The sequence below is a fragment of the Balaenoptera borealis genome (assembly GCF_965194805.1).
Source record: "Balaenoptera borealis genome assembly, chromosome: 5".
NCBI classification, from domain to species: Eukaryota; Metazoa; Chordata; class Mammalia; order Artiodactyla; family Balaenopteridae; genus Balaenoptera; species Balaenoptera borealis.
In genome coordinates, this window is record NC_138862.1 from 3413701 (window position 1) to 3428272 (window position 14572).

The window sequence follows — 14572 nt, forward strand, 5'->3', positions numbered from 1 at the left end:
GAGGAGCCGCTGGTCCCTGCCCATCTTCCCGTGTGGTCACGCACAGGACAGGGAGCGGACGTTACTACGGGGCAAGTCTGCTCTGTCACAATCTACAGCTTCAGCCCCGGCTGGACTTTGGAAATGCGAGACCAACTGTCCGCTCCCCAGAGTTCGAGCTCATCTCCAAGAAGCCATTTCCAGGTCAGTTATTCAGCCGTTATTATCTCAGATCCCTCAGGCCTCTCTTCTCCTGCTCACCAGCTGCTGTGACCCCAAGTCCGATGCAGCCTACATTTAAAAGCAGGCTGCCCCAGATAGGAAGAACCCCGTGGGATTTGTAGCCACAGCTGGGATATACCGTGTCAACCCTTTAAACCCCATCCAGGTTATCATTATGGCAGTAAAACGTTGCTGTCTGAATTCTTTTGGCCTGTACATTTCTACTAATCATGTTGTTTGATTCAAAAGCAACATGCATCCCTTTCCTTTCCAAGACTGTAGACACCATTGGATAAAAGGGAGTCCCGACCACAGCCCCTGCACAGAACTTCCCAGCTGTGACGCTAGTAACAGGTACTCACCTACATTTGTGATGTACAGTGGAAGCCAGAAGAGGAACGTATAGCTGACCAACTTGGCAAACAGTAGACACAGAGAGAACTCTATCACGCCCTGAAAGAGAGAGAGAGCGGGGGTTCACCCCAAAAGCGGACTCAGCAGGTTTGCTGAAATATGCAATAGAATTACACAGCACTTCATTCCCGTAAAAACAGCCCACATCTTGGGTCTGGGTTTAGCACCTCCAGATGCATGGCTACTGTATCGCTGTGGAGGACGTGAGGTAACTGGAGAACTGACCGATATGGACTCTTACCTTTTAAGGTTGAAATTCAACGTCTTTACATCAGATCAGAGTCAATAAAAGTACTACTGGTTTAATTCCCACACCACATCTCTCTGAAACTTAGCTATTAAAGGGGTTCTCAAAGGGCACAGATGTTGTGCAGAGTCATCTAGTTACTGAGTATTTATTGGCTATTTCTTTTTCCCCTAAAACTGAAATCACTGCAAAGGATACAGAGATCTGGAAACACACAGCACAAACAATTCTGACTATTCTGTAAGATACACAGGCTACCTCCACCTGCCTGGGACTAAGCAGACTAGTGGGTGTTGGGGAAACACCCATGGAACCAGGTAGAACCCTGCAACGCCCCCTCCCCCTCCAAGTACAAAGGCCCCTCCATGCCCCTGCCTCTTGTTTGTAGAGAAGCTGAAGTCTCCCAGGCCTCCCTGAGTCACAAGGGAGTAGGCTCGAGCAGTTAATAACTAGGGTAACAGAGTCACCGAATCTTTCAGTATCTGATGCACATTCCTGAGTTGTTCTACAGATACTGTAACTGCCACCAGAGGAAAAAGCTTACTGCATGATGACCAGACTGTAGCCATGACATAAGCTGCTTCATCTTCAGCAGTACTGGATCTATGGTTAGCACAATTCCGAGAACTGGTCTCAAGAGAATGGGATTAACACTATTGCACATAATAACCTATGTCTTTGTGGGCATCAAAATATTGGGTTGACCAAAAAATTCATTTGGGTCTTTCCATAAGATGTTATGGAAAAACCTGAATGAACTTTTTGGCCAACCCAATAATTGTAGCTTGTTCTGCCCATGTACATAAGCAGGCAACTAAAATTGTCAGCAAAGAGGTGCCCCATGTCAACTTCTCCCACTCTGAGAATATGGCATCCTATGTCCGCATGAAGAAGTTATAGAAGATGAACCTTTCCCCATGAACCCACAGAAATGGGATGATGTTCTGACAAGGGGGATCTGTCAGCAGCTTTTGGAAGGAAAGAGCTCTCTGCAGGAGATGCCCCTTCTCTCTTGTCACTTTAGCAGAGCTGTACTGTAACTAACCTTAAACCAGGCACCCCCATGGTCTACGTGTCTCTGGCCTAAGCACATCTGTCAAATCTTTTGATTACACAATACCTTGCCTACCCTGTTGGTTCTTTCCTAGATCAAGGAAGTAAAAATGAAGAATAAGGAATTAATATCAATGGATGACCAGATCTCTTCCTTAGCTTCCCTGTCAGTAAGGCTGTGAACAAATTGTGTGAACAAGATAGCATCTAAAGAAAGATCACAAGAAGTCAACAAGCCTGCGCACAAGCCTGCACACACTGGGGGACGGTGACAACTCTGACCCCTTATCTCAATGATTAACTGAGATTCCTTCTCCTTTTCTCTTTAAAAAGTTTCATGGCCGAGCAGACTCTTTGGAGTTGGTTTTGGGGACATGAGTCCGCCTTCTCCCCAGGTTGTCAGCTTTTCTGATTAAAGCGACTTTCCCTTCTAACCAACACTTGCCTCTCGAGTATTGATTCTCGAGGGCAAGCAGCAGGCCCTGAGTTTGGTAACGCCCAAAAGGGAAACGTAGATCTTGACGAGGAAGGATACTGAGGTTTGGAGTCCCACGGCTACTGTGAAATGCTTGTTTGCGTTCCATCTTATGTCTGCGTTTAGAAAGAGGTGGCCCTTGTGAGACAATAAGTCCGGATATCACTTGGGAAACCTGCGTGAGAAATCGGGTAACACTAAGGTACTGACCACCCCCCTGCTCCTCCCAGGCTATACTGCAGAGTTACGAGCACCCCTCAACACTAGGCAAAGCACACAATATGCAGTTCGTGTCAGTGCCTTTGAAATGAAGCAAGTTATGTTTTCACGGTCAGAGCCAGTATGAGGGTGCGTGTGGTGATGCACTGCAAGCTTGCCGTGTGCCTGGCGTTGTGCTTACTGTGTAGTTAATGGTCTCATTTGATCCTCAGAACAGCATTAAGTAGTAATTCAGGCCCTGAGCCTGTATTACAGGGAGGAAATGGAGGCCCAGAGTGGTTAACACCCTTGCCAGGCACACCCAACTCATCTGCAGCAGGGCCAGGTCAGGCCAGGCCAGGGCTCTGAAGCCTGTTCTCTCCGCCACCCCACTTCTATTTATAGTGTGCACCCTACTTTTTAGCAGAAGTATTTGAGGTGGCTACACAATAAGGTGCAACAGAAAAGTTACTTGTTGTTTTTAGCAACATTTAAAAGAGAACTTTTTAATTTAGAACCAGCGTCTCCTCTGGCCAGCCCACAGAGATCTTTTTTAGTGACCCCAGGAGTCCAGGCCTGGCCTTCAACATTCTCTTCTGGCAGGAGACCGGCAACAGGGCCCTCCACAGCCCAGTTTCATCTGGGCGCTGGCAGAAGTTTCTGTTCTAAAGCCGAAGTTCTCAGTTCTTTCATTTCTGGGCCATGATTCGAAGGCTCTGGGTGCACTGTTTAGTCTCCAGCTCCCACATGGTCGCTACAGAGCCTCTGGGTTCTCTCTGCTGGTTCTCCCCGAGGCCAGCGTGAGGGAAGTGGTCTTCCTGCATGAGACCCACGTCTGTTCCCCTGAATAGGACCCAAGGGCAGGAGCCCAGGTGTTTCTGAGTGTGGTCCATGGGGTCGTCCATCCCGGCCCCCAGGGGCAGGGTGTGCTCTCTCCTCTCATCCTGCCTCTCTGTTCTTGGCTCTGCCTTCATCACCCTCCACGGCTCCCCGTTAGAAGAACACAGCTGCTCAAAGTCCTCTGCATAGCTCCCCAGAGGCTCTGCTGAGGGAGCCCATGAATTTCATATACATAATATACCTATATATTTTATAACTATTAAGAGGCTTTATTAGCCTCATAATTTACTTAATAATTAGCCTCATAATTTACTATTATGCAGCCTTATTCATTCCTGAGCTGACCTGTCTGCAACTTCTGGTTCATGCTATGGATTTCTAATTTATGGATTACAGAATCACGGATTTCTCTTTTTAAGCTTGATTATCAACAGGCCAGTTTCTGTTCATAGTAAGCATAAATGCCCCCTTTGGAAACTCTCCTGGGCACGTGTACTCACGGGAATTTTCAAGGCCCCTACGAAGCTGATGGCCGCGATGCCGCCCCCGCCGTCTGCTGGGAGAATGACCACGTGGTTCTGGTGGCCGGAGCGCTTTCCGTCCGACAGCAGTAAGCACTGCATCTCTGGGTCCTGGAGACAGATCCCGTTGAAGAGATAAAAGAAAAGAAAAGAAAAGAAAAGGTGTCACCAGGTAGTCTATTTGGTTGAGGTGTGATAAGCTGCTCCGCTAAAGGTCTCGGGGAACGCCTTGGATAACATCCTCACTGTGGCCATTGCTTTATGACCATTAACGTTCACGTGGTTTTGGGAAATACTAACTAAAAACACACAAAATCCTATCCTTTGACCCAACAATTCTAGGACTCTGTGAAAAATAATTTGGGAAGTGGAAAAATACTTATATGATAAAATTAATGTCACACCATCATTGAGAAAAATTGCTGAAGTACATCCATATAAATATCTTGCAGTTGTAAAAAAAAAAGTTTGTGAGATTTGATGACATGGGAAGGTGCTTACGATACATTAAGTAATAAGACATCATCCAAAAGCGCATTTTCATTATGATCTCAAAGAATGTTTAAATATGTACCTATGTAAGTAGGTAACTAAAGGATCTATTTATAGGAAAAAAGCTAAATTCTAAACCGACAATGGTTATCACTGAATGGTAGAATTACATGTAATTTGTATGAGATGTCAATAAATTCTTTCCATGATCCTGTATTTTTTAAGGAGTTCACAAAGGACATACATGATCAAAAACAATATTATTTTAAAATTCATAAACCAATTCCACTCTTTCATAAATTCTGATTCCGGACCTCCCTAAAGGACAAAGTTTATCTTCATTAAAACAAAGAACAGTGGTCCTCAACTCTGGGGGGTGATATCAAGTCAGAGCAAGGATGATCTAAAAGTGTCCTTCATGAGGGCACTCTATAGGTCAAGGATTGAAAAAGAAATGTTTCTATGTATGTTGGACTTCCCACAAAACCAAATAGGTTTTATTGTATTTATCTCACTATAATCTATGCGAGTTAGATTAAAAAATGCAGTTAAATTTTTTAAAAATGATAATGCATTGCGGTAACCCACTCTTGATACTAGAATTCTCTTCCGGTGAAAGACAGAAATTGGGAAACGGGCTGGCAGGCTGCAGCAACTGCAGCCCTGTGGGCACTGAGCACCCAGCGCTTCACCTCTCGGGCAGCAAGGGCTGCATCACCGAGAAGCCCAGCGCCCACCATGACTCAGGCGTCGAGAACCGGCCTTTGGTGAACATGGTCGCAGGTAACCACGTGCTCTGATGTTTCAGGATGCAGACGACAAACCCCCGTGTGGAAGCAGAACATCCTCCTGACGACAATTCCGCAAAGGTACATGAAAACAGAGAATTATGATTTGAGTTTGAAAATAAAGTTTTCTCTTGTGAATTATGCCGGCTGTCCAGTGTAGGAGACGAAATCTTTAGTTCTCAACCCTGGCATCTCCTGGGGGCTCTGAGAGACCCCGGTGCCCAGGCTGTGTCCCAGACCAAATACAGCAGTCTCAGGGGCAGGCCTCAGGAGAGCCCGACGTGTAGTCAAGGCTGAGAACCACAGGACAGACTTTTTTAACACTAAGTGGTCTGACTGGTGGACCATGAAATGCAGCCAGATAAAGAGAAAAAAGAAAGTGGAAAGACTCTGCTCAGCCAGGACAGTAGTAATCGCAGGTCCAGCACGGAAACCCACCTGGTCACAGCCTGGGGTCAGCACCCGGCCCTTCCCTGTTCTGTAAACTGGGCTGGTTTAAAGTCTTGGTCCAGCCCCTCTGCTCTAAGCCACGAGCAGCCCCTCAGGCAGGCAGGGAAGGCCCTGTCTTCGTTGAGGATGGGCCTCCTGCCCACACCCGCTCATCCTTTATGTACAGTCTGGGGGGTGGGGGCCGTCCCAGCCACCCAAGTCCAGTCTTTTGCAGTGTCTGGAGGAGACAGAGGGATGCGTGAGGTCATGGCGGGTTTTCCAAAGCAAATCAGGAGAGCAAGGCTTCCTCTTCCTCGGAGCCAACAGAGACCTGCTGGGAGGACAGGGCAGGGCAAGCGGTGTGCCTGGAGCCCCCAGGGATCTGCTGGGATGGGGAGCCCTCAGTGGGATGGGGGCTTATTCAGCTGGGACCCTCCTCTGAGGTTTATACATGCACAGAGTGAAAGGGCTCCGTGTGACGAGAGCAAACGCACACGGGGAGTTTGCACGAAAGACGGCTTAGCCCTGCCTCACCGCGTGCTGGCCTCAGACGGAGTTGCACTGCCACGCTGGGTGGAGAAACCTTTAGCATCAAAACACCCACTCAGCGCTCTTTAGTGGCCGCTGAGCCACAGCCAATCAGAAAGGCCCCCAGAGGGGTGGGAGAGGGTTGGATTGGGAGGTTGGGGTTAGCAGGTGGAAACTGGTATATAGAGAACGGATAAACAACAAGGTCGTCCTGTAGAGCACAGGGTATCTAGTCAATATCCTGTGATAAACCATAATGGAAAAGAATATGAAAAAGAATATATATATGTGTATAACTGAGTCACTTTGCTGTACAGCAGAAACTAACACTACGTTGTAATTCAACTATATGTCAAAGAAAATAAATTTAAAAAAAAGATAAACAAAAATAAATAAAAATAAAAAATAAGAACACAAAGTGGAAAGAATTTAAAAAGAAAAAAAATTTAAAAAGACCCTCAGAGAAGCCAAGGATGACATGAAGGACATGTGACTACAAGGACGACAGAGGTCGACATCCCCAAGACGACACGATCAACACCCACGAGGGCTGGACGCAGGTCCGCCGCGTGGCAAGAGACCCCGGAGCCTCTTTCTCTCTGTTCACATTCTCTGCCTTGCCCACCCCCTTCTTTATGTATTTCCCCACGAAGTCTAAGAACCATGCCTGGCATAGAAGGGAATTAAGCAGTCCCAGCTGAAAAGCAGTCGTGATCAGGGTCCTGTGTAAGGCTCCACTCCAAGCCCATGGATCTGAGCCAGGTCACCCTGGGAAAGGTGACACCAGTGTGTCTTGCCAAACGTGTGGGACATCCTGCCTGCTGACCCAAGAGCCACCTCCAGCACGTGAGCTCTCCAAGCTACGGAAGGGCGGGGACCAAACAAAGCCTGGTTAGTGCGCAGGGGCCAGCTGAAAGGGGACACCCATCCACTGTGGCCAACACCTGCCCGGTCATGTCCACATCAAAGTCAGCCTGTGGTGTGGCCAGGCCTGAAACAGGACGTACGGGGGCTGCTAAATATGTAACTGTCTCTTTGGTGTCATGTTAGTGAATAGACTTTAATAGAAGGAACAGAAAAAAGGAAGAGGGAAGTTATGCTCAGAAGACAGAGCTAGCTTTACTGGTCAGTAACTACATTAGAACACAGGGCCTGGCTCTTGCCTCAAGGAAAAGATAAGTCTTCAGTAACAAGTGGAGAGGAATTATAGCCATTTGGACATTGATTAAGACCTGATGCTATGGACTGATATTTGTGTTCCCCCAAAATCTGTATGTTGAACCCCCATCTCTAATATGATGGTATTAGGAGGTGGGGTCTTTGGGAGGTAATGAGGCCATGTGGGTGGAGCCCGCATGATGGGATTAGTACCCTTATAGGAAGAGACAGCGGAGAACTTGCTTCTCTCCCTGCTCCGCCACCTGAGGATCCACAGAGAAGGCAGCTGCCTACCAGCCAGGAAGGCTCTCACCAGACATCAGACCCGCTGGTGCCCTGATCTGGGACTTCCCAGCCTCCAGAAACAAAGGTTTGAAATGCGAGAAATGAATGTTTACTGTTTAAGCCACCCAGTCTAGGGTATTTTTGTTACAGCAGCCCAATCTAAGACACCTGCTTCTGATGTAAACTCAGAAGTGAGTAGAGATTTTAAAGCATTTCAGTTGAATTTCACTAAGATCTAAGAACCAAGATGTATGAGACACCATTTTTCCCTCTTCCATTATTTCAACCACCAGAAATAACTTCCTTGGGCAATAAAGAAAAAAAAGTAAGAAGCCTGTTTAGTACATCTAACTGATTTAAAAAGAAAAGAGAATATCTTATACTTTCAAGAATTAAAACCAAATCTAAAATGCCCTTGTGGCTCCATGTGGTCAGCCAGGCAGAAGCAATGGGAGGAATTTCTTGGAAGGACAGTCATCCCTTGGTACCCGGGATCTGTAGGGGATTGGTCCCAGGGATCCCCCGCGGAGACCAAAATCTGCAGATGCTCAAGTCCCTTACGTACAATGGCTTAGTACAGTCAGCCCTTGTATGGGCGGGTTTCACATCTGTGGATATGGAGTCTGACTGCATCTTGACAGTAGAGGGGAGGGTGAGCCCAGCGCTGGGGAAGAGCCCTGGACAGCATCCTGGCCTCCCCACTTGTGAAGGGGACCAGGCAGGGCACTGAGCATCTCCGTGCCTCAACTTCCTCTTCCGTATAACGGAGGGGCAGTGAAGGGGCGGAGCGCTGGAAGTCGACTTTCTCTGTTGCCTTCGGGTCGCTCCTCTTATTCCCAGACCACCCTATGCTCTCTCCACCTGAAACCCCCTTGGGCCAGGTGCATGCAGACTCACTTCTCACCTCCTTGACAGCTCCACGCAAAGCCACCAGCTTAGGGAAGCTCCCAAGACCAGGCCTGAATTAGTGCCTGCTCGGTCCTCTCTGGACGGCTCTGTCTGCTGGTTCTCTCTCTGTACCCCACACTCGTCCTGCCCCAGGATGTGAATGAGTTCCACAGGACACTGGGACTGATGTCCGTGGCACAGGTGCTGCAACCCTGAATGCTGCAGACAGTTGTCGGATGAATGAATCGCTTACAAATTTGATTTACAAACTAACAAACGCAAACTGAAGGAATACAAGACCCTGGACGTCTGTGACAGATGTCACTGAGGCAGGACTCTGCCTTCCTGCCAAGCGGCCTCGTGTGCAACTCACCAGAGGTTTGTTCCTCTCCTCGGTTAGCACTTGCTTCTGCAGCCGAAATCTGTGCGTGCCGTTCTCGTAGCCTTTTGGATGCTGGGAGAAAAACATTTAGAGCAATTACCGAATCAATGGACAGAAATTACACCTAAACTCACTGCAGCAAGGACACTAAATATCTTCACAAAAATATTATCAAGGGAAAATAAGACAAATGATTAAAACAAAACAAAGGCGAATCAGTTTAATCTCAAGGCTTCAGACCCTCAGATAACAGAGGGTGAAAATAAAATCCTTTCCTGAAGAATAATCCAAGACCGAGGAATAAAGAAACGTGAAAGTGCCGATTAAGGGAACTTAACTTTCCTTAACGGCTTTGACATTTCTAAACGACTTTTCCTCTAACCAGTGAAAAACAGAATCCCTTCCTACAAGAGCAGATTGATTCAGAAGGAAGAAAACACCCTCCGTATAGAAGGAGAGCATGACCGGACAATCAGAGCTCGACCACTGGGGCCACGGGTGTGTGTGTGTGTATGTGTGTGTGTGTGTATACGTGTGTGTGTGTGTGTATGTGTGTGTGTGTGTACAATGAACATATGTTTTAATTTCTCTTGGGTTCCAGTTTATTATTATCTGTCTTTTTGATTCTAGCCATCTTAGTGGGTCTGAAGTGGTATCTCATTGTGATTTTGATTACATTTCCCTGATGGCTAATGATATTAAACACCTTTTCATGTGCTTACTGGCCATTTATTTATCTTCTCTGGCAAAACGTCTCTTCAGATCCTTTGCCCCTTTTTAAACTAGCTTGTCTTTCTATTACCGAGTTCTAAGTGTTCTTTATGTATTCTAGATACAAGTCTTTCATCAGATATATGGTTTGCACATATTGTTTCCCATTCTTTGGGTTGTATTTTCACTTTCTTGATGGTATCCTTTGAAGCATAAAAGTTTTAAATTCAGTGAAGTCCACTTTATCTATTTTTCCTTCCACCCCTTGTGCTTTTGGTGTCATATCTAAGAAGGCTTTGCTTAATCCAAGGTCATGAAGATGTCCTCCTATATTTTCTTCTAGGAGTTTTATAGTTTTAGCTCTCACATTTAGGTCTTTGATGCATTTAAATGTTGTGTGTGCCGTGACAAACAGTTCCAAATTCACTCTTTGCCTGTGGATACCCAGCTGTCCCAGCACCACGTTAAAAAGATTATCCTTTCCCCACTGAATGGTCTTAGCGCCTTGTCAAAAAACAATTGACCATAAGTATGAGGGTTTAATTTCTGAATTCAGTTCTATTCCATTGATCTGTATGTCTACCCTTACGATAGTAATACAGAGTCTTGAATACTGCAGCTTTGTAATAAGTTTTGAAATTGGGAAGTGTGCATCCAACTTTGTTCTTTTTCAGGATTCTTTTGGCTACTCTGGATTCCTTAAATTTTCATATGAAATCAAGGATCAGCTTGTCAATTTCTGCCAAGAAGCCAGCTGGGGTTTTGATATAGATTACACTGAATCCGTAGATCAATTTTGGGCAATATTGCCATCTTGACAGTATTAAATCTTCCTGTCAGTGAACACAGGGTGTCTGTTCATTTATTTAGGTCTTCTTTAACTTCTTTCAACAATGTTTTGTAGTTTGCAGTGTATCAGTCTTGTACTTCCTTGGTTAAATTTATTCCTGAGTTTTTTATTCCTTTTGATGCTGCTGCTAATGAAGTTTATTTTCATTTTTGGATTGTTCATGGCTAATGTATAGAAATATAATTGATTTTTATACACTGATCTTGTATCCTGCAACCTTGCTAACTTTAATTAGCTCGAATAGGTTTTTGGTGGATTCCTTGGGATTTTCTATATACAAGATCATGTCATCTGCAAATAGAGGCACTTTTACTTCTTCTTGTCCAATCTGCATGTCTTTTATTTCACTTTTTGCCTAAATGCTCTGGCTAGAACCTCCTGTACAACGTTAAATAGAAATGGTGAGAGCAGGTATCTTTGTCTTGTTCCTGATGTTATGGGGAAAGCATCCAAGCTTTCACCATTAAGTATGATGTTAGCTGTGGCTTTTTATAGATATTCTTTATCTGGTAGAGGCAGTTCCTTTCTTTTCCTAGTTTGTTGAGTGTTTCATTATGAAGGGGTGTTGGATTTTGTCAAATGCTTTTTCTGCTTCTATTGAAATGACCCTATGGTTTTTGTCCTGTATTCTATTCATGTGGAGTATTACATTAATTGATTTTCAGATGTTAAACCAACTGTCTATTCCTGGAATAAATCCCATTTGATCATGATATTTAATCCTTTTTATATGTTGCTGGATTAGTATTTTTGTTGAGTTTTGCATGTACATTCATAAGAGAGCTTGGTCTATAGTTTTCTTGTGATGTCTCCTTACGTTATCAGGATAGTACCTCAGAGAGTGAATGGGGAGTGTTCTCTTATTTTTTGGAAGAGTTTGTGAATAGTTGGTACTAATTTATCTTTAAATGTCTGATAGAATTCACCAATGAAGCCATCTGGTCCTGGGATTTTCTTTGTAGTCAATTTTTAAATTAATAATTCAGTTTCTTTCCTTGTTATAGGTGTATTCAGATTTTCTATCTCTTGAGTCAGTTTTGGTAGTTTATATCTTTCTAGGAATTTTCCCATTTATTCTAAGTTATCTAACTTGTTAGCATACAGTTGTTCATAGTATTCCTTTATAATTCTTTTTCTTTCTATGAAGTTGGTAGTAACGTCCCCTCTCTCATTCCAGATTTTGGTAATTTGAATCTTTTTTTCCTGGTCAGTCTAAAGGATTGTCAATTTTGTTGATCTTTTCGAAGAACAAATTTTGGCTTGTGGACAAAAAATGTTGTCTGCTGTTTCAGTAAACAAAGAATGCTGCCGCCACCAAGCTATCAGCCACTGCAGTCCCCACCTCAGCCCCTCCCAGCTGTGTGCCCTGAGGGGAATTCAGGAAGGAGAGAAACAGGATACTGGCCCTAGATAGTTAAGATGCATATCTAAGGAATAATTTCAATGAGCCCAGACCCCTGCATCTTCCTATACAGAGACAAGCAATAAAATCATTAACTTGAGATGTCTGCTGTTTGTGATTAACAGTAATCTTTTGACGTTTGACTACATGGCTTTTTTTTTTTCAGCAAAACTCCTATATATCCTGGCTCCTACCTTACCTCTTTGGAACAGTTCCTCAGAGCTACTGAGAGGCTGTCTCCTGGGCCACAGTCCTCAGTAAGGTCCCTGAATAAAACATTACTCACAACTTTTAGGTTGTGTGTTTTTTCAGTTGTCAGGCTTAATTGATTATCTCTATTTCTTTTTCTATTCTTTACTGTTGGTCTTTAGGTGTGCTAATGGTATAGTAATGTTTTTTTGTTGTTTGTTTTTAATAAAAGAGTCCTTAGAGTTTAGAAACATATACTGAAATAGTCCGAGACAAAATAATATGATGATTGGTATTTGCTTACAAAATAAATCATGAGGAGAAGGAGGGAGTATTAGAAGGGGTACTGATGAAATAAGACTGGCAGGGTGATGGGTACATGTGGGTTCATGATAGTATTCTTTTTACCTTTTTACGTGTTTTAAAATTTCCATAACGAAAACTTTAAAGAACTGGAAAAGATAAGAACTTGATGCTGAAAATAACACCTTCTGATGGGAAATTCCCAGGACACGGCTCTACTTAGAAGTCAGCACCTGTGAAATGTCTTGCAAGTGCATCCGGCTTTGCACAGAAGCTCTGCTTATGATAAGGGGGAGGTGCAAACTGACAGAGCAGATAGAGAACCAGCCAAGCTTGCCCTCAGTTCCCCAGGCTCTGGGGCCCCTCGAGAAGGCCCTGTGACACGGGTCTCTCCAGGGCCCTACAGGAAGTTGAGTAGAGTTCCTGTGGGAAAGAGAACCTTGGGGCTGTGGCAGAAGCTGATGAAACACCCCCAGAAATCAGTCCAACCTCTCCCTCTGACCGACCCCTGAGAGGAAGACAGAGGAAGAGGAGCCCCAGCTCCGTGGGCCACCCTGCCCCATGTATCCTGGGGAGGCTCAGTGAGCTGTCAGGGAGGACTCAGCAGGGGAAGATGACACAGCTTGGGCCCCAGGTCACACACACGCAAATGCAGGAACGCCTCTAGCACAGGTACGCTTTCCCGCACGTCTGAAGCTGTGCACAAGGATGATCCCGTACACACACGTGCACGTGCACACGCGCACACACACACACACACACACGGAGCTGGCGGGCCTGGTGACGGATGGGCCCCGGGCTGATGGAAGGAGGAGCTGGGATGAGTCCTCTGGATCCAGTCTGTCCAAGGGGCGGAGAGCGGTTCCCCGACTGACACGGGGAATGCCAGGGGCCTAGCAAGATTATGGGGTGAAATAGAGAGAACATTCTGGTCGCGTTAAGTCTGGGAAGACACCCAGACGCCTCTATGGGGATGTCGGGCGGGCGGTGTGACCTATGACCACGGAGCTCAGGGGAGAGGACCATGCTGGGGACTCCACATCAACGCACACAGAGGTGCTGTGAGGACGCTGAAAGCCCCAGGCCCGCGCAGGATCTCCTATGGTGAGAGCAGGAACGAGGAGAGAACGGGCCAAGGACCAGGCCGGGGGGCTCCCACGTCTGGGGGTCTGGCAGAGGAGGGCCAGCAAAGCGCTCTGCATGTTACCAGAGAAGCAGGAGAGCGTGTTACAAGCCCTCAAAGGAATCATCTCATGGAGGGAGGAGACGACCACGTCACACGCTGGTGACAGGTCAGGGGTGAGGCCAGAGCGCTGACCACATGCGGCCAGACCATGCTGCTGGGGGCCCTGGCGGGTGGCTTTGGCAGAGCGGTGGAGGCCGGAGGACAGGAGGGGAGCCGAGGGAGGGAAGTCAGGGAGCACGACTCGGGGGGTGTACTCTAAGGTAAGCAGGAAACCGGGTGCGAGGGCGACACCCCTGCTGGGAGCGACAGAGGAGAGAGGGCAAGCCGAAGGCCAGGGGAGGGGAGCTGGCCTGGGCAGCTCCCAGAGTTACTGCTACCTGGGGGTAGGCAGAGACCTCTGCGGACGCCGGCGGGGCAAGCGCCCTTGCAGGGCCGCGAAGACCGCAGGGTCGCTCCCCAGCTGGGCGTGAGCAGGTCAGGAAAGGGGTGGCGGTGAGCAGTGACACTGACCCAGGGAATGTGGTCCTGGTGCTGGGTGGTCCTAACGGGCCACCTGCCAGGTGTGGACGCCAGTTTCAAGTGACGTCAGCCAGCTTAGCTTTGCGTCATCCTGTAGTCACACCACGACACCCGGCCAGGAAAGGTATGATGTCCCTGCTCCTTGTGAGGTCCGGCCGGTCCCCAGCCCCTGGTGGCTCTCCGAGTCCCTAACCCAGACCGCACCAAGCTTCTCGTCTGGTTTCGGTTGTTATCATTATGATTAATCTTTTTCTAAAACTGCTGATATTTTGAGGGCAGGACCTGTGTCCATACTTCGTTACCCATTGACTGGACAGACAGGGCCAGGCTGGTGACAGTCATCAGACACCTGGCAGACGGCACACCATACTGAAGACACGAGAAGCAGGGAGCACGTCCTTACCATGGCCAGGGAGGAAGAACAGGCGATGTCCTTCGGATCTGAAACACCAAACACGGAACAGTGTGAACCAGGGCTGGGTGTTTCCTCCCACACAAGAAAGTAAACCAAAA

General features: G+C 46.7%; 1 protein-coding gene across 6 annotated transcripts in view; it reads right to left on the reverse strand.

Moving 5' to 3' along the window:
• Positions 1-14572, reverse strand: part of SLC37A1 (solute carrier family 37 member 1) — an 80561-nt gene that overhangs the window by 18616 nt on the left and 47373 nt on the right. For all 6 annotated transcript variants that reach the window (XM_082393010.1, XM_082393007.1, XM_082393009.1 and 3 more), the window contains 4 exons: positions 14463-14500; positions 8891-8971; positions 3929-4060; positions 564-654 (listed from right to left, as the gene is read on the reverse strand). In XM_082393010.1, the coding sequence (XP_082249136.1) occupies positions 564-654; positions 3929-4060; positions 8891-8971; positions 14463-14500 (342 nt within the window). The remainder of the gene's footprint in view (positions 1-563; positions 655-3928; positions 4061-8890; positions 8972-14462; positions 14501-14572) is intronic.